The sequence below is a fragment of the Lycorma delicatula genome, chromosome 9 (assembly GCF_047948215.1).
Source record: "Lycorma delicatula isolate Av1 chromosome 9, ASM4794821v1, whole genome shotgun sequence".
NCBI classification, from domain to species: domain Eukaryota; kingdom Metazoa; phylum Arthropoda; class Insecta; order Hemiptera; family Fulgoridae; genus Lycorma; species Lycorma delicatula.
In genome coordinates, this window is record NC_134463.1 from 107,185,171 (window position 1) to 107,206,902 (window position 21,732).

The 21,732-nt window shown below is 29.1% G+C and overlaps 1 protein-coding gene across 1 annotated transcript in view; it reads right to left on the bottom strand.

Moving 5' to 3' along the window:
- The window catches only part of LOC142330615 (uncharacterized), a 279,378-nt gene that overhangs the window by 138,558 nt on the left and 119,088 nt on the right, over positions 1–21,732 (bottom strand). Inside the window, exons 30-37 of the mRNA XM_075376020.1 lie at positions 20,296–20,413; positions 15,309–15,421; positions 11,243–11,573; positions 10,461–10,708; positions 10,104–10,230; positions 6,628–6,795; positions 4,680–4,847; positions 3,675–3,810 (exon numbers count right to left, since the gene is read on the bottom strand). Of these exons, the coding sequence (XP_075232135.1) occupies positions 3,675–3,810; positions 4,680–4,847; positions 6,628–6,795; positions 10,104–10,230; positions 10,461–10,708; positions 11,243–11,573; positions 15,309–15,421; positions 20,296–20,413 (1,409 nt within the window). The remainder of the gene's footprint in view (positions 1–3,674; positions 3,811–4,679; positions 4,848–6,627; positions 6,796–10,103; positions 10,231–10,460; positions 10,709–11,242; positions 11,574–15,308; positions 15,422–20,295; positions 20,414–21,732) is intronic.

Sequence of the window (21,732 nt, forward strand, 5' to 3'; positions counted from 1 at the left end):
TGATTTTTTCTTTGCATCAGATAGTTTAGCAAACAACTTATTCTGTATTGGTAGACTTTTAATAAAATTAATTTTATTAAAAATCTCAAAGATTTTTCTTTGAGATTTTCTAGCTTATTTTTTATGACAAAAGCATTTCTATGAAGGAAGCAGTAGATCCATTCTGCCCTTTCAATAAGATGATCTTTTAATTTTTTTTCAGAAATCCTATTTCTTTGTACCATCACTACATACTGCAATATGTTTTGTCCAATCTATGTTAGTAGCTTCATAAAAAAATCAAAAAGACAATGTCCTGTTGCATGACCCAGTATTTTGGAAAACAACTTATTTTCTTTGACTGATCTGTGCTTATCGCATTCATAGCTCACAAAACAGAAGAATTGACTAATATTTCTCATGTTTGTTGATTCATGAAATTGAAACTAGAAAATTCATTTGAATTATCTGATTCAATCATCTTATTGCTGAATTATCTGATCATGAACATCGGCACCCATGACATCGATTCACCTTGATACGTGTCAGAAAGCGGAATTTTTTTCAATTTGTTTTGCTTCTTCCATGTCTATTAAAGAACTGACCATATAAATTGTAGCAAGCAATATGAGATTTTCTGCGATTGTATGGGTTCTGGACATCTTAGCTGGTTGTAATGCTATGAGATAAGATGTTTCAACAAACAGAAGCTTGTTGATTTCTCAAAGTATACAATTTTCTTTCAAAAAATTCCAAGGGTTTGACTTTATGATTTGGATGTTTAGTTTCCAAGTGTTGAATTAATTCTGATGGCTTCATTCTTTCATCGGAGAAGACTTGAAAGTAAACAATGCACTGTGGCTTTCCATCCAGAGGTAAAACCAAAATTTAAACAACTGTCATTGTACAATCTTGTCTTTTTAAGTTCAATTGATTCAATGGAAATGGTTCACTTTGTTTTTTGACAAATTTATCAATTTTGCATAAGAATCTAATTGAAAAAAAAAAAAAAACAGTTTACTGTTTGACAGCTAGTAATGAAATTTTTAGAATGTTAATTAAGGGGCAAAATTAAAGATGTCTAATGATTTTTGATCTCAGAAATCGAAGAAAATAGGTTACAAACTCAATTACTTGGGATTAAAAACCCTTTTTTATGTTTGACGTACAACAACGTTGTTACATGGGTAATAAACCACAAAACCTTTGAATAAAACTTGTAGAGAATTTAATTCTGAACAAAATGACGTAAGATAAGTTGAATAAAACAAAGAAAGGTTAGAAAAATTTGAATTTTAGTTTGAAACTCTGAAGTGCATTATACGTACAAGTTTATAATAAATGTTCAAAAAGGAGCCTGTCATTTTCAACACATTTCCTGGCACGCTTTGGTACTGCTTTTGTTACTCTTTTTAGTTCTTCGGCACTGTCCTTAAGTTGTTCAGCTGCATCCGTAATACGAATAATTAATTCCTCAGAAGAATGTATTTTTGTTTTGTATAGAATATTTTTCATCCATCCTCACATGCAGAAATCTAAAGGCGTTACATCAGGTGATCTTGATGGCCAGGAATGTGGACCTCCAAGAGTGATCCATTTCTCAGGGAAGTGATGATTTAAGCGAGTGGAAATGGCACAAGAGAAGTGGGAATCATGCCATTGTGCTGGAAGTATACTTTACGTCCCAGCACAAGAGGAACATCTTCAAGCAGCTGCAGCAATTCTTCTTGAAGAAAGTGCAAGTAGACCTCAGAATTTAAGCGGCCAGCAAATATGAACCCTCTAAACAGCTGATTGTGAAGGCTGCATCAAACATTGATGGTAAATGGTTGGCAGTTGAAAACTGCCTTCAACTGTTCCATGAGGATTTACTTCTGTCCATGTATGATCATTGCATAAGTTGTTGAAGCCATCTCGAATAAAAGTTGCCTTGTTAGTAAACAAAACATTCTTGTCGAGTTGTCAATTTGTATTTCACCAGTTGAAGAACCCCAAGCAAAGTTGACTGTTTCTTGGGTATAGATGTCGAACTGGCTGTTTATGATTAGGACAGAACTTGTTTTGTTTAAGTGTCCATCCATTTGCAAAACTCTGATCCACTTACAAAGACATCGTGTACTAACACCTGGGTTGCTGAACTGCATAGATCATACTTTTATCAATAATAGTGTTGTGTTGGGACAGGTTGTTCATAGCTGGTACCAATACTAGGTAGTGAACCTGTTTCCCGAAGACTGCAAAAAGTCGCACTAATTGTTTTGGGATCTGGAATCCTGCGATTCAGAAAACATGTTTCATATTCTACAGCAGCAGCAGTAACACTGCCATTACACAACCAAAATGAATACCATGTTTAAAATAAACTTCACAGAAAACCTTTGCTAACAGCACAGTTCACAGTACCCGATATACTTAATGTACCTTACAGAATGATTTAATTACTAACATAGTATTGCACATTGTTGATCAGCTATTGTTATTTTATTGTCTACTTTGAAATAATACTTTTTTAAATAATCTACTATATTTTCTGCCATTAATAAAAAAAATATTATATAAGTAATTTTTACTTTACAACTATTATGTAATTTCCAATTTGTTTTTTTATTTTTCAACAGTAAATTTTGTTTTTACAAATTTTTCATATCATCAAAAATTAATATGGTTTTTGTTTATATTAAATAAGTTATTTTCTGACAAATGTAGCAATATACTGTTTCTAAATAAATCTCAAATTTTTCTACCTTTTCTTTGCATTATTCAACATATCTTACACCATTTCGTTCAGAATTTTCTGAACTCTGATATCAGTAATATGGAATATAAATTCACACTATTTACGATAACTACACTACAAAAATTCCATTATTATGCATGAATTTGGAGAGCTACTATCGTTCCAAATAATAATTCAAAGGTCAACTTTCTATACTAACTCAAACTTTAGGCAAAATAGAGAATTGTGATGACATAATGGAATGAATTATCATTACAGTTAAGATTATAGTGTCAGTGAGATGTGGGGCATCATGAAAAGAACATGCCAAAAGAAATACGATAAAATGTACTTTAATTGTCACAAAAAAATGTAGATCTTTTTTAAGTCATTTCTCATATATAAGTAAGCAATGATGAATAAGAATTTTATGTCACCAAGGATCATATAGTCTGTGCAATTCCTGACTGCACCCAACTATATGATTCATAATCATGGTACATCATTTTGTCTACCCTAAAGTATTCAATAAAGAAAGAATAAACATAGATATAGTTCAGGTCTAGAAATGCAATCATATTAAAAAAAAAAAAAAAAAAAAAAAAAAAAAAAAAAATACGGGCATGTAAGTAAATAAAAGTTTGATCCAATCCAATGACACAACATAAGAAAATAATACTCCAATCCTTAGAGATCAGAACAGCAACAAATATATTAAACACTGATTCAGTGTTTTCAGCTTTTGATAAATATACACAAAGTGTCAAACCAATGCATCAAATCTCAACTTATCTGATTCCTGATCCTGTTACTGATAGATCATCTATTCTTAAATAAGAGATTTTCTTCATTTTGTCCTTTGCCTTAAGCCAAATTAATTTCAATTATTTTCATAAGATTATTTTTCATTTTTGGAGTTTCTTTTCATTGATTAGGATAAAACAATATTAATTTTCTTTTTAACATAATAATCAAAAACCTTGTATTGTCCTTCTTTGCTTTATTATCTTCATCATCTTCTAAATCATCCAGAATATTTGTTTTTTCTCCACCCGTTACCGTATCTAATTCAGGATCTGCATACTCCAAAATGTTGAAATCTGCACCCATTTCTGCTACAAAAAAAAAAATTATAAATTATCAATATAAGATCCGTACCACAAATATATAAATTTAAGTAAAAAATAATGTTTAAACTCCCACTATGGCAATAAATTACTGGGCAAGGCATTAATTTACTAACTATGCTACTACTACTAACTGTGCTGCTGTTTTATGTTTAAAATAAATTGAAAGGTAATCCTTTTCAATGCATTTACTAAAAATGAATTTTTTCATTATGTCTAATGCAGTAGTTTTTTTTTATTTTGCTCTATTTTCAATAACATTAAAATAAATGTGTTCAAATCAGCTGCCACACATGCCATCAATACTTTTTATATTACATAATTAAGTTGTAATTCGACAATGTATTATCTGTTGCCTTCAAAGATATGTGCTGGAAACTCATTCAACTAGTGACGGTTATCATCACACACCTATAAGTTAACACAAGGAATAGGCAGGCTTCTATAAAATACAGAATAAATATTTCATTCTATACATAAAATTTGGATGTACTTCATTAAACTTAAAAATAAATTTATGTTTACTTTTAATAAATTATATTTCTGATTTCCTTTATTGATAAATTACTTATTTTATGCACAACGATATTATTAGATAAGTTTTAATTTTATGTACATCTTTAGCAGAGATACCTTAACATCAAATAAAGCTGAAGATTTTTCAATACCTAACAAAAAAGTTATATCCCTCAGAATAGAATCTCTACTTGATGTGAATTAAAAGATTTATTCCTTCCAGTTGAATTTTATATTGACACAATATAAAAAAGGAAGCAAGCAAATGTTTTAATAATTCTATTTGACAATAAAATAATTAAAAAAAAAAAAAAATTATAAGCTACTCGAGTAATATTTACCTAGAAGTTCATCATCATCTTCTACAAGATCTCCTAAAATTGCACCAACACCTTCAACTTCAACCATCCCTCCACCTTCTTGTTCTAACTTCTCTAATTCAGCAGTCACACTCTCTGGTATTTCTTCACCCTCTGATGCCGTTCCAGTTGTTCCTGGTGCACGATTTACTATAAAGACATATTATATTTATAAAAAAAAAATAATATATATGTAATAGCATCAAAGATTAGCACTTTTTGCAAAAAAAAAAAATTCTCTAAAAATACACCAGAAATTGTAAAGGCAAAATTAATATTTAATTAATAAATGACGAAAAAATGTATTTATGGTTCTGGAATATTAAACTGGATTCATTAATTTTTGTTAGAAATTGTAAATTCTTCTAATACAACAGAAAAACATAAACGTATATAACTTAAGATTCCACCAGTAATAGTAATATCATGTAGCTTAAATTTCTTCATTACTTCTTTCAGTAACTAAATTATTATCCAGGAACCTCAGTAGCAGAGAGGTAACTTCCCACTTTTCATCCAGAAGGCCCTAGGTTTGAATCCCGGTCAGGCGAGCCATTTTTATGGGCTATAAAATTTCCACACTATATTCCCATACTCAAACCTAATGTTTATGCAGTAAAAAAATCAATAAAAAAAAAATTAGCTTACATATTGCTTGAATGCTTGGTCTGCAAGCCTATAGCGTTTAATCTATAAATGAATTCAGATAATTCTTTTTTTCTTTAATTTGTATCAAAATGTCTCGGTTCTGACTTTAAAAGCACATTTTATTTTAAATATTCTTTAATAATAACACATTTCAAAAATGGCTTTTCTTTTTTAATCTTATAGCACTCTAAACCAGCACAAATATATTCTTATAATTTCCTTTTAATCCTAAATTTAAGGTTGATAGTAATAATTTATTTTCTGTATAAGGATTCAACTCATTGTAACAAATCATTTTTAGCTCTAAGTAATCCATTTTTTAAATTTGAATTCATAAATAACAAATTTCAATTTTTGGTTATAGTCTTCAGCTGCCTTAAAACAATACTATAAATAACTGCAGCAGTTACACTTATCTTTTTTATCTGGGATTGTTAGCTGCTACTTTCTCTAATTTTCACTTAAATCTTTTATAATCTCTATTCAGAGAGGGATGAAGCAAAAAAAATTTAAGCGTGCACTATAAGCTAAAAATGTTAAGATACAGTGTTTTGGAACTATTAATGGACCTTTCTTGACAGAATTTATAGATCTTGGCACCCAAATAATTAGAACTTTATCATAGAATGTAAAAATTTTGGAAATCCATTTAAAATAAATGCTCATGAAGAACATTGTTATTCTGAAAGAAAATGAGAGACTTCATTCTGAAAGTCACATAAAGGCCGTACTTAAGTTGAAGAAAGTTTTCCACCACTTTACACTGAAGTACTACCACTTCTTCACTGTGATGAAGTTTGTAGTCGCTTACCAGCATTTTGAAAGCAATGAAGAATTAATAAATGGGGAAAATAAATGGCGGAAGCCCAGTCAGTGGAATTCTTCAATGATAAACAAAGTAAGGTGTTATAAGTAATATAAAAATTCATAAATATACATATAGAAGTAATATTGATTATAACTTGATAAGTTATCTGCAAATCTATTTTCTATTTTTTATCTAAACAGCTAATTTGAAGTTAATTTTGGAATAGTAATCATGAAAAATGAAAAGTAACAATAGTTAACGACATTTTTGTGTTGCTTCTTTCATTCTGAACTTTGCCTTTACTGGGTTTTCTCTGTAATCACAAAAACATAATTTCTGTAAAAGTTATAGATAACTAAAACAATTAATTAGTCAAATCACAACTGTGCAGTTTTCAAAAAAAAATCTGTAAATCAGTATTACATTTCATTACAATATTGTTAATTTGGGAATGGCATATGCATATAAACATACCATTAATTCTTTGGTGGTCAAGTTGAGTGGAATGTGCAGTCAGTCTGTTGCTAGGATCAACTTGAACCTGGAGTCCAGATTGGCCAACAGTTTGTCTGTCTAGGCCAGCAGACGATACTGCATTGGCAGGACTGGTTGCAACAGCAACTGGAGTGCCTGCACCATCTGCTATAAAACAAACATTATAAAATGAACGAAATACAATATAATAAAGTAAAATATAAATTATACAAGGCTGTAATGAACCATATGTTGTTCAGACAATTATCTACATGAAAGTCAATTCATGTAGAGTTCCTATGAAATCAGTGATTCTAGTTATCATAACATCCACTGGTTGAAATAAAACATTTACTTTTCCACAACTTCGTAAAACTGTATATTTCAAAACATTTTCTTGCAGTACAGGAGCAAATAACTGTATGCCTTTATACAGCATTATGGTCAAATCCTGTTAGATGCAAGCTGCGGACATCACAAGAAAGCAGGTAGATCTTTGATGTGATTTGGTGGTCTGTCTGCCCATGAATCTATAATAAACTCTTTTGGCTGAAGTGCCGATCAGTTAAAGCTACACTTTAGATTCTTTTCTTAAATACTAATACAAAACCATAGACTACATAAGAAAACAGCTCTCTACTTTTCAAAAAAAATCTGGAAGACTAATAATTCTGCAGACTGTTAAAAAGAATTCATGAATAATTTCTTTCTCAAAGTTGAAAAATGCATATAAAAAAAACTAAAATCAAAATCTGATACTTTAATTACAAAATTTTTGCATTTCTGAATTTAAATATATCTCTAAGACAGAAATTTTAAAATAGATATATAATTTCCCTACAGAAAATAACAAAATTCTATAAGCTTCAACGCAAGAAAATTTTCAACTAATTAAAAAAGAACATGCATTTTTAAAACAGAAGTTAAAGAATTAGAATTATTATAGTTGAAATGAATATAATAACCAGATAAAAATAAAAAGGACAAAATAAAAGGTTTTCATTTTGGCCCCACTTTAATTAAATCTTAAATCATGGCACTGTTGAACCATCTTGAGTACAGTATATTGGTTCTAAGTAATACTTTTTAAAAAGAGTATCTAGTATATACATTAGCACTTTAACACAAATAAATTAACATACACAATAGCATGCAAATTAATGTGAACACAGGGAATTTTTGTTTATGTCTATGTTAAAGCTACACTGCTTAACCACATCCTTTATTTAAGTTATGTGTGATGTGAGGTTATTGTATTCAGCAATTTTCATGTTATAAATAGCATTTTCTGTGAAAATTTATTTTATTTTTTATAACAAAATCATATTTTTATATTTTTTTCTGTGTCCCGAATATATAATAATCAGCATAAATCCAAGAAAGCATTAAAAAATTGTTTCTCTTTCTCACTGTACCTGTATGAACAACAACAAATAGCTTCTGAGTGTGGTGTTGGACTAGGGACAGTGAATATTATTTCAAAACAATTTAAAGAAACTGCTTTCTGTTCACCTCAAAGGAAAGGCAAATGTGGATGTAAAAGAAAAACAACTTCAACACAGGATCACTTATTAGTGAGAAAAAATAAACTTGATAAAAAAATTATCTGCTGCAAACATAAATTGAGAATTAGCAGCCAGTGGAAGAGATTTACATGTAATCAACTGGGAAATGCCAACTTGCAGTTGGACGGAAAGCTTGTTGGCTGGCTAAAACCAGCTTTCAACACTAGTAATATTAATTTAAAAAAAAGGCTCTTGTGAGCCAAAACATATGCAAACTGGACCAAAGAAGACTGGAAAAATGTTACTTTTTCTGACGAGTCACATTTTTATGTTCAGGGACACAAGGTTCTATACGTTAAAGCATCAGATGAAAATACATCATCGAATCATATCCAGTAATCAGTTAAATATCGCCCAAAACATGTTTTGGGGCTGTTTCAAATTTGAAGGTGTTTGTTCATTACTTACAACAGATGGTATGTTGAAAAATGATGGACACATCAAGATTCTGAAGGAAAGTATTATGACACAACTTCAAAACAAATTTCCACAAGGCAACTGAGTGCTTTAACAAGATGTGGCACCATGCCATATTGCCAAAAAAGTTTTCAAACAATGAAATATTTAAATGCTCCAATGGCCAGGCAACTCCCCAGACTTAAACCCACTTGAAAATCTTTGGGCAATAGTGAAAAAGCAACTCAAAAATGAATTGTATCACAAAAACTAACCTCATTAAAGCAATAATATTGGTATGGTTTCATGATGAAGAAATCAAAAAGTGTGAAATACACTTCTTGAATCGATGTCAAATCATGTACGTTAAGTGATTAAGAATAAAGGTCATATTAATTGCTATTCACAAACTGTACAGGTATGATTTTTTTGTAAATAAAATTACTTTTTATTAAATAACATTGTGTTCAGATTAATTTGCACACTACTGTATTTCACTAACAAACCTATCTTCAACTATTCAGCTGATTATTTTTACACCTAAAATATAACATACATATATGTTTTTACTTAAGAAAAATATAAACTTTTTTTAAAAATGTTATTTATTTAACTTTTAATATACAAGATGGCTGTTTATTTTCTTCAGGTGTATGAAAATATACATTTTTTTGTATACAGTCTATTTTTGCGGTAGAGTGGAAATCTTGAATTCAGATCCCAGTCTGGCTCGCTATTTTTTATATACTACCAAAATTCACCTCCCGTCAGTAAACATTGACAGGCATTGGCCTGTAGTTGCTAAAAAGTGAATAAATAAATTTTTTTGATTTTGGGCAACACATGTTTTTTGTTATAAATATAGATCGATAATCATATACAGTTTGTATGAAATGTAGTCTGGTTATTTGCTTTTGTGCATACATGCACATTTGACAAAAACAAATTTTATGGATCTTCTTGTAGTGGACAGTACTTTTAAACTCCAGTAACACTGCCTGAACACTACTTTCTGAAAAAATATGTTACTGAAGTCCGTAAAATAAAGCTATTTTACAGATCTCTAAACAGATTTTCTCTTAATTTTGAACATCTTGATTGCAAATTTTATTCCATTAAATATTTCTTGGGCTAAAGAGATGTTAGCTGCTCCTATTGTCATCTATTCTTATTATAACCAATTTCCCCCTTTGTTTTCTAGAATCACAATTTTCTTTTTACCTAACCTTTCTAATTTATTTTCATTAAATTCACACTACATCATAAAAGATCTTAATTTTTAGTATAGAATTTTGTATAAAATAAAAATCATATATGAATATTAGAAAATAGGCCTTCTAAAGTGTTTAAACAATCTGATTTAAAATTAATTAAAGGAACAAGTTTATATCTTACTTATTTTTTTAACAGGAAAGAGTAAAAAAAAAGGAGAAACTAATCTAAAAAGGTTAGGAGAATACTCTATTACCAATTGGAGAACAACTCTTATTAATAGCTTTCTAACCGTTTACTTACTAGTTGTGAATTGCTGCTGTCTTTGTTGTACCAAATGATCATATGGATCAAGTGGATTACGTGGTGCAGATCCTAGCCTTGCCATAAGGGTTGGTCTTTGCAACAATCTGAATCTTGATTCCATTCCCTAGAGAATTAAAATAATTATATACAGAAAAAATTCAACAAATTACATTTTGAATAGTAGACATCGTATGATGTGAAAATGATAGTTGTAATTGGAGTATTCCAATTACAACTACCAATTTCAAATATGACAACCCCTTATAAGCTGTTTTGAAAATATCAAAGATTTTTAATCACCCAAAATACAAAGAATTCCAAAATGTTATAAATTCAATAGAAATAAAGAATTACCTGTAACCGAGGATCATTTATTGGAATACGCTGAGCAGCTCGTACAACCATTTGTGTAGCAGGAAGAGGAAGTGTAAGTGGTAATCGAGGTGGTCTGGCAAGAGAGGGTGGCAATGGATGTCTAAATGTAGGTGAATTGGAAGCACCTACAGTACATACAGGACTGACTGTTTGTGAATCAAATGCAACATTTGAATGAGGTGGAGTTGGACCAGGCAGCTGAGCGACTTGCTGTTGTGTATTGTCTTCTGAAAATAAGAAAGATATATAAAAAAATAGTAGAACAACAAATTATAGATGCAATTTAACACATCAATAAAATCAGGTGCAATCTTTACAATTAACTTCATCATGAAGTGTGTCCCTAGGTACAATTGTGAAACACAGATACAAGTGATGATGAAATTCATTCAGTTTCTTATAAACTGTATTTAATTCTCTACAATGTATAATCTGAAAATTTATTTTTTTCATTAAAATTGCATACAAATTAGCATGAAATTTCTCATATCTTACTTTATCCATCAACTTATTTTTATTTTGTTTTTACTTTAGTTTTTAGTAACATCAATGCTATACAGTTCTAAACCATGAATACTTATTTTTATATGATGGGATAGTATGGCTCCATTCATGGCAAAGCAATAATGCGGCATAGGTTTTGTAATTTAACAAAACCTTAACTGATAGTGATATAAAATAATCCACAGTCAATATAAAGTTTACAAGATTAAAAAAAATTAGAAAACTATCAATAATAATTAAAATAATAAACAAACTACCTGGGGTCCAAATACGTTGCTGCTGTTCAGTTTCTATTTTTGTTTTCATTTGTTGTCTTTGTAATAGATCTCTTAACTGTCTATTCATTTCTAAATCTGTTGTAGGTGTATGAGGTGGCCGAGGACGTGGCATAGTAAATGGATCACCCGGGGCTCGCAATACACCAACACCTGGTGGTACACTGCGTGGATACTGTGCATTTACTGGACTCACAACTCTTGTTACTTTTAGACCACCGGGTATTTGTTGCACTTGAGTACCAGGGGCAGGATACTGTTGGACAGTTCGCAAACCACCTGGAGATGCAATAGATGGAAGACTGACACCCTCCTGGAAAAAAATTAATTTACATTACATGTAAAATAAACCAAAAGTAATTTGCTTATTGTACTTTCTTTGTCACAAGATATAACTAATTTTTTTGTATGCTGTTACAACACATATTTGCATTTTATTTGTTTCTCAAAGGTAAACAAATTAAAAGTTAACAAAACCTTAATAGATCGTAATATAAAAAACTCACAATCAATATAAAGTATACAAGATTGGAAAAAAAAACCAGAAAAATTTCAATAACAGAATAATAAAAGAAAATATATCTTTTCTACAATCTAAAACATAAATAATACTTTTTAAATTTATATTATTGGTACTTACGTATTAATGCCACCGCAGCTACAGCTTTATTTAAAAACAAAGTAGTCAATCGGATTTCGGTGGAAAATGAGCCGAAACAGATTCAAAACAGAATATAAATGGTTATTTATATTTATTTATTTTATAAATATAATTTAACCTACGCTCGCTTTGCTTGCTAACCTTGACTAATTAACACTGTAATTTTTGAGTATTTATTTAATAAATTCAGTAATTATTTATTATTTAAATAATCAAATTGTTTATTATTTAAATAATCAAATTGTTTATTATTTAAATAATCAAATTGCAATAATTACTAAATTTATTAAATAAATACTCAAAAAATTACAGTATTAATTAGTCGAGTGAAGCGAGCGTAGGTTAAATTATATTTATAAAATAAATATTTATTTATTTATGTTAAACTCAATATCGGCCCATTTTCGACCGAAATCCAATTGACTACTTTGTTTTTAAATAAAGCTGTAGCTGCGGTGGCGTTAATACATAAGTAACATATTATTATATGAAAATATTAACAATAAATTTGTTGATCATTCAACATTTTTTTATAGGTTTATTTTTTAGATACATGAACTCTAAAACAACTCTGAATTTTTTTTGTCTTAACATATATTTGTCCTTACCATTTTCATGATAATTCTTTACTTTACAGCATAATGCAACTATACAATAGAAAAAATAAGAGTATTTTTCATGTAATATATATATATGTATAGTATATTTTAAGAACCAGTTTTATTTCTTTGCTAGAATACTGTCTGTAAGATTGGAATTTTTCTTATTTATGGTATTATTTTTCAGCTATTACTATTTTGTCTGGTTTCAGATGTGAATAGGGTTGTGGATATATTTATGCATTAATATAGGCATACTGAACTTGCTATATATTTGTCTTTTTTCATTTATAATTAATTCACTATGTATGGAATAAAATTACAATACCGTTAGTTATATATGTTGCTTTTATATTGAATTTTTAAAATCTTTTTTCTGACTATAGATGATCATGCAGTATTTATTATTGGTTGATTGTGTATTATTTATTTTTATTTCTAACTAGCTGACCCAGCAATGCTTCACTATTGCTACATTTGAGTATATATATATATATATATATATATATATACATAGGTTAAATGAACACAATTGAAAGTTTTATAAAAAATTAAAAAACTGAACATTATAGAATTCACAAAATTTAATCTTTCACTTTATCCCTTTTTACAACAATTCACCAAAGTTTCATCGCAATCGGATGAATAGAATAAGAATGCATATGGACAAACAAACATTCATATATATATATGTATATATAAGATTAAAAAAAGTTTTTTTTTGTTTCATCAGTTTGTTTGAATTATTAGCTTAAATTACATACTTTTAATTCATACTTCAGGTCTAGTTACAGAACATTCTGTTAATTAGATTTCTGTTCATTTTTTATGTTCAGTACTTGATAAAAAGTTTTTTGAGAAAATCCTAAAGCATCCTATAGCATATTATGGCAGTACTAATTAACAGATATGTTGCAATATTACTAATGCTGTAACTCTTTAGTAAATATTTACATTTAAAATTTATATCAACTTGTACTATCACTGATGTGTGAAAAAAATATCAAAAACTAGATTATGTGTATATTGTAATGGTGTTTACCTGGAAGGTGCTGCTCTTAAAAAAGGGAAAAAACACTACTTTCTTAATTTGCCATTTCTGTAAAATTTTTTTAGATACAAGGTCATTTTACAGAGGTTTGCATATTGGAAACAATAACGATTAATAAGTAGCAGAACAGAAGTCTATACTACAGTAGCATTCAATATAATCCGAACAAAAATGTTATTTAATAAAAAGTAACTCTATTTAGAAAAAAAAATCATACATGCACAGTATGTGAATATCTAGCAATTAATATGACCTTTATTCTTAATCACTTCACATACACATTTTGACATCGATTCAACAAGTGTACTACATATTTATTGCTTTATTAGGTATTATCAGATACTATTGCTTTATTGAGGTCTGTTTTAGTGGTGCAATTCATTGTTTAGAAGCTTTTTCAGGATCGCCCGAAGATTTTCAATTAGGTTTAAGTCTGGGGAGTTTCCTGGCCACAGGAGCAATTAATGTTTTGTTTTTTGAAAAGCTTTTCCACTTTTTTGGCAGTAAGACGTAGTACCATCTTGTTAGAAAACTCAGTTGCCTTATGGGAATTTGTTTTGAAGTTTTATCACAGACTTTCCTTCAGAATCTTGATATATTCATCGCTTTTCAACATCTGCTGGAGGTAATGAACAAATGCCTTCAAATGTTAAACAACCCCAAAACATTTTTTTCTGATTGCTAGATATGAGTCGGTGATGTATTTTCATCTGATACCCGTCTAATGTATAAAACCCTTACCCCTGAACATAAAAATGTGACTCATCGAAAAACATTTTTCTAATCTTCTTCGGTCCAATTTACATGTGCTTTGGCACACAAGAGCTTTTTTTTATTCACATTACTGGTGTTAAAAGCCAGCAGATAAGCTTTATGTCCAGCTACAAGAAGTCAGCATCCAACAATTAACAAGTGAAAATCCTTCCACTGGCAGCTAGTTCTCCACATTTATGTCCACGGCAGATAATTTTAGATCAAGTTAATTTTTGCTCACTAATAACCCATTCTGTGTTGAGGAAGTTTTTTTTTATGACCACATTTCCCTTTCCTTGAGGTAAAAGGAAACCAGTTTAGTTTACTTGTTTTAAGATAGCTTTCACTGTCCCCAGTCCAACATGACATTCAGAAGTTATTTGTCGTCGTGTTGTACTGGTACAGTGAGAAAGAGAAACAATTTTCAAGTGCTTTCTTGGATTTATTATACATTCAAGAAACACAGTAAAAGAAATCTAAAAATATGATTTTGTAATAAAAAATGAAATATACTTTCACAGAACGCTACTTATAACATGCAAATTGCTGAATAGCCAAAGAAAAGTAACCTCACATTACATAGACAACTTAAAGAATGGGTGTAATCAAGCAATGTACCCACACATAGGAATAAACAAAAAAAATTCTGTGTTTGAAGTAATTTGCACGTTACTATATATTTGAATATTTTAAACTGCAAACATAAAACAACTAATGTCACTGCAGTCATTAAGCCAACAAAGAAAAATGCAATAGATGTAATTTCAACGGCTAACACTATTTTGTAAAGCAACAGTTAACAGATGACGCAACAGTAAATCCATGGATAACAAAATTTTACAACTATATTGACTTCGTAAAAAAAAATAATTATTTAACATTTAATAAACATAAACTGTTTGATTGTTATACAAATTTCAACATGTTATTTGAATATTATAAAATGCATATTCATTGAAGTATTAATATGATAAAATAACTAACCTGTGGAGTAGTAACTTGTAACTGTGTTGCAATATGAGCAGGACTCTGAGGTTCAGCAGAAAATTGTGTTTCTGGTCCAGGCCCAACCTGACCTTGTCTTATTCTGTTAATTGCTATAAAAAATATTACAAATTTTTAAGAAGATTCTTAGAATACAAAATATACAAAAAAAAACCTAACAAAACACCTCTACAATAGAAAAATTAGTTGATTCAAAATACCCTTCAACATAATAATATTTAACTTAAAAAATAATTATATTCCAGGACTTAAAACAACTGCTGTTTTTTGTGTTTGTATTTTGGAATGAAAGTAAACATTTTATATCTATGTTCTAAGAACGTAGAAGCCAATAAGCTTCTACAGCACACAGGACTTTTGAAATGATTACATGATTAGACAAATAGGGGAGTTATCCAGAAAGGCTAATTATAAGGAAACAAAATGATACTTTTATTTCTGATAGGGGGTTCAGGCTGAACAGTTTATACTGTTCAGACTTCTACAGGGCACGTAATACTGGGACTGAACAATTGTTTTCTTGAACAAAATATCATCTGATCCATGCCAGCAAAGTATATGAGTTCCTTAGAGGTACTGTGTCCTTGATATTTTTTAAAGTTTGGTGTTGGCAATTCTGCCAATGAATGAAATCAGAGATTCAGTTTCCTACCTAGTGGCTGTATAAAAAGCCTAATCTGGAGTGTCAGTACTAGTCAATGAAGGTGGGTCCCAAATTCTTTTTAATACAATACAATGATGTCTTTTATTAAATATCACATAAAAAAGGTACACATCTTTTTAACAGAGTTTATTTACACCAGAGAAGCAATTTTTATTATGTATTACTTCCACTTCAGTTACTAGTTATATTTCTATAACGTTAAAATCTGAAGAAAAAAATATCTCAAAAATTTGAGGATATTACTATTCTAAAATTGAAATTTTCTTTTAATGATTTATATTTTGATGATAAAGACTAGTTACAATTTAAAGATCTAACATTTTAAATTAAAGTATTATATTAAACCACAACACAACTGAGATACATTCTGTTTCAATAATAAACCACTTTAATGTCTTAGGAAATTTACTGCTGTTAAAAAAACAATTCTTCAGAATTGTGATTAGATATTTCTAAAAAATTTAGACTATTGGAAGATAAAAATCAACTTTTAATTTAATTTATCATGTTAAGCTAGGTTGAGCTTGGAGCTGAAATCTTTAATGCTTTATGTGGTTTGTGTGTTTGTATCTGAGCATTTTTAGACTTATTCATATAAATCAGAGTATCCAGTTTAATTTTAGTTTAGTTTAATTTATCTCTATAAAAATACTTCTGTTCATAGAAATTTATTTCTGGAGTTGTAGAAATTGTATTCTAAATGGCTGTATGCATTTTCTATCTAATGATAAGAAAAGTAAACCTATAAATTAAATTTAAAAAAAATAAACCATTGAACATCAAATTTTTATCTACTGTATAATGGAAATACTAAAGATGTTATACTGGAGAAAAATGTTTAATCAAATATACCTTACTGTTTAAGTTGTGTTACTTTTTAAATTGACCAAAACTATTCAATCGATTATCCTGAGATTATAAATATTACATAAATCTGAGTGAATAATTTAAGACAAAAACTAATGTATGATAACAAAAGGTGACCTGTAACTACAATGACATAAAGTTGCCAGCAACGCGTGCAATATGTAAGTTGGATCGTTTAAATCTTAACTTCCCTTATTACAGTTACTGTAAAGCCATGTGTATTTATATCTTTGAATGTTAAGGTTATAGTTGTGTTTTTTAATAATTAAAAGGTGGATGGGGGTTTTATTTAATATTGAAAATGCCACCAGTACTTCAAATATACAATTTAACATATAAAAAGAAATGATAAATCTACTAGACTGCTAATAATATTACGCATGAAATTTTCTCTAATTTTAGCCAGGAGCAAAAACAGCAGTCGCGTTACAACTTTCCCTTAAGTACATATATATTGTTTTTTATTAAACCCGAAAACAGCCAATAAATTAAAATTTATTTTTATAATATTTCTGTTATGTAAACAGAAATTATCAATGTAGTTCTAGAAATTCGTTGTTATTTTTATTTCTGATTGGAAAAGTATAATCAAACCATATGTGTTATGAAAAGTTTACTGTAACAATTATTGTTAATACAAACTAACCTCCGTTTGTATATAGAATTGTCTTTCTGCTTATCGTATTAAATTGTATTTTTTGTGTTTTTTTTTTTTTTTTTACATAAAAAATGTACAATAATTTTTTAAAGAAAATGGGGTTGTGCATTTAAGTTACATGAATTTAACGACAATGAAAGTAATAATTACATTTTTCAAACATTAATGAAGATAATAATGACAACAATTGAATTATGAATTGAGTATTACTTCTGCCATCATTTCAGGTGATTTACTAGATAATAAAAAAAATCTGTTGTTATAATAATAGTAATAACTGTGTTGGAAATTAAATAAATTCAGATGTTAGTGTAAGGATGTCAGTTCCACAAAACCCTCAAATTATAATTTCTTTTAAATAATAAAATGTTTTGAAATGCTAAGGAAATAACCACAAAAATATTCTCTGCAAAATGCATATATATTTTTTTCTGTTCCTTGTTTTAAATCAAATTTGATTCTAAAAACAGATTTTGTTTTCACAAGAATTTACTTTCTTTTATCTTTCCAATCCTAAAGAGTTTGATATTACATTTACATAATTAAATTCCTGAAAGAGGGCAGCAGCTCTTTCAGTAGTTGTTAAGGGCATAGGTCAAGACGACTTAAATGGCCATATCAACATCACTCAATCCTCTGAGTACAGCGCAGCTGAAAGCAATGGAAAACTATAGCTGTTTTTTTTTTCAAAGAAAATGTAGCTCTCTGCATTTTCATATAACAAAGATGGAGGCACCTTCCTTGGTAAAATATTTAAGAGGTAAACTAGTCCCCCGTTTGGATCTCCCGGTGGGGATTACTAAGGAAGGAATAACCAGAAAATTAAAAAATAACATTCAAGTCGAAGCATGGAATGTAGAAGTCTAAAAAACGGTTGGTAGGTTAGAAAATTTAAAGAGGGAAATGGATGGGATAAATGTAGATGTAGTAGAAATTAGCAATGTTCGGTGGGAAGAGGAAAACGATTTTTGGTCAATTGATTTTAGAATAATTAACTCAGCTTCAAATAATGGGCAGGTAGGAATAGGTTTCGTAATGAACAAAAAGATAGGGAAGAGAGTAGAGTATTTCAAAATAGAATCATTGTAATAAGGATAAAATTGAAACCTACACTGACAGTTGTTAACATCTATATGCTTACAAGCAAAAATGATGATGATGATGAGGTAGAGTCAGTATACGAAGAAACTGACAAAGCAATTAAACACATAAAAGAAGATGAAAATTTAATAATAGTTAGAGATTGGAATGCAAGCATTGGAAAAGGCAAGGAAGAAAATATAGTGGGTGAATATAGGCTGGGCAAAAGGAATGAAATAGGGGACCGACTTGTAGAGTTTTGCACAAAGTATAATTTAGTTATTGCCAACACCCAGTTTAAAAATCATAATAGAAGAAGAATATACACATGGAAAAAGCCAGGTGATACTGCAAGGTATCAGATAGATTATATCATGGTTAAGCAAAGATTTAGAAATAAACTCGTCAACTGCAAAACTTATCCTGGAGCACAGACATTGATAGCGACTGTAATTTAGTGTAAATGAAAAGTAGATTGGGATTTAAAAACCTGAAGAAAAGATGTCAGATGAATCGGTGGAATTTAGAGAAGCTTGAGGAAGAGGAGGTAAAGAAGATTTTTGAGGAGGACATCGCAAGAGGTCTGAGTAAAAAAGATAAGGTAGAAAATGTAGAAGAAGAATGGGAGAATGTTAAAAAGGAAATTCTTAAATCAACAGAAGCGAATTTAAGCGCAACAAAGAGAACTGGTAGAAAAGCTTGGATTTCAGATGATATACTGCAGCTGATGGATGAATGAACAAAGTATAAGAATGCTAGTGATGAAGTAACTAAAAGGAACTATCGACAATTAAGAAATACTATAAACAGGAAGTGCAAACTAGTGAAAGAAGAGTGGATTAAAGAAAAGTATTCAGAAGTGGAAAGAGAAATGAACATTGGTAAAATAGACGGAGCATACAGAAAAGTTAAGGAAAATTTTATAGTACATAAATTAAAATCTAATAATGTGTTAAACAAAGGGAAGCAATTTTAGAGCTCAGATTAATAGTAGAAGGAAGATTAAAGAAAAACAAACCAACATACTTGGCATTCATAGACCTAGAAAAGGCATTCGATAATGTAGACTGGAATAAAATGTTCAGCATATTAAAAAAATTAGGGTTCAAATATAGAGATAGAAAAACAATTGCTAACATTTACAGGAACCAAACAGCAATGGTAATAATTAAAAAACATAAGAAAGAAGCCGTAATAAAAAAGGGAGCCCAACAAGGATGTTGCCTAAATCAATGAAGAAAGAAGCATTTGGAAAAATATAGTTAAAAGGTGTCTTTGTGGCCTATAAGTCTGTACTTATAGGCCACATATTAAGGCATCCTGGAATAATTGATTTAATACTGGAAGGACAGGTAGAAGGAAAAACTTTTGCAGGCAGGCAATGTTTGTAGTATGTAAAACAAACATACTCTTACGGATACTGTTTTTCTGTTAGGGATGTAGGATGTAGGGGTTACACCGAAATGAAATGACTAGCACTGGATAAGGAATCTTTGAGAGCTGCATCAAACCAGTCAAATGACAAGACAAAAAAAAAAATAAATACTCCAAATAAATCAAGAAACAGGTTGAAAATGTTTAGATTTATATAAAAACATAATAAAAAGAAAAAAAACTAGGGTTACGGATAAATTTATCCTAAATACATATGCCAATTATATTTTATTTTAATATGTAATAAATTTATAATCACTTACCAGCACGCTGATCTTGCATTGCTTGCTGTTGCTGTTGTCTCATTGCTTGTAACTGTTTCCACTGCCGCTCTTGTTCAGCCTCACGACAACTCTTATTATGCTGTGTTTTTTCTGGATCCTGCATCAAAATAAATAAATAAATCAAAATCATAATCAACTGTAAATATACAATTAAAATAAACTAGTTTATACTTTATTTTCGATCAGCAAATATGTTTAAATTTAATTTACTAAGCATTTGGCACCATTTGTATTAATACAATTGTATAAATTAAAGTTTCACTTACCAAGAATTATAGAAATATATATCCGAGTACTTTCAAAGCCTTTACTCCATCATCACGGATTTCCCATAAGATGTTAATTCAAATTCAAATGTATAATTATATTTAAATTAAAAATTGTTACGTTCATAATAGTCAGTCGTCAATAAATAAAATTAATTTGTAAGTCAATAAGACTGTAACGTCATGTCCGTAATATGTTTGCAACTATTATGAAGAAAAGTTAATATTAAATAAAATAGTACCAACCTATTAATAATTAATTATTATATAATTTGTTGCTTAATTTGACTTGTTCATTCATTAATTTATTATTGAAATTTATACAAATTTTTTCTAAAATACTGGTTTTATAATAATTATTAGTTATTCTAATATTTTAATTTATTCGTTAGGGTTATAATTATGTCCAGTTTCTAAAATGTGTTTGGCGAAATTAGTCATTTCAATATATTTTAAGTCACAATATGTCTTAAGTCACTGTAACTTAAAATGTACTGGAATGACAAATCACTCACTGCCATAACAATTATTAACGTATAAATTAATTTTATTTCTTGATGACCGACAATTATGAATGTAACAATTTTTAATTTAAATATGATTATATATTTGAATTTGAATTAACATCTTATGGGAAATCCCTGATGATGGAGTAAAGGCTCTGAAAGTACTCAGATATATTTTTTTTAAATTGTTAGTAAGTGAAACTTTAATTTATACAAATATGTTTAATGATAAGATTAAAAAAAAAAAAAAGCTTTAATGAATATTTAATATTAATATAAACATAAATGTCAGAGGTAAATAACATATTAAAAAAAAACAAACAAAGCTTTGTTAGATCACAAAGAAAAAAAAACCTGATGACTAAAAATATTGGGTAGCAGTATTGGTATTTCCCAATGGTTATGACTGGTATTACCATATTATCATTGAAACTACAGATGGGTGGTAAAATATGTCACATAACAAGCAATGAAAACTTTACCTAGCAGCATATCCACTTATTTTTGGTAACATTTTAGAAGAAAACATTCTAAGGAATTTAATTTAAACTGATTAAGTTACAATATTCTATTACAGTTAAGCCTTCCTAAGCTTATTGCAGTTGGAAGATATAATGTAATCAAATAAAGTTCACCTGGATAAA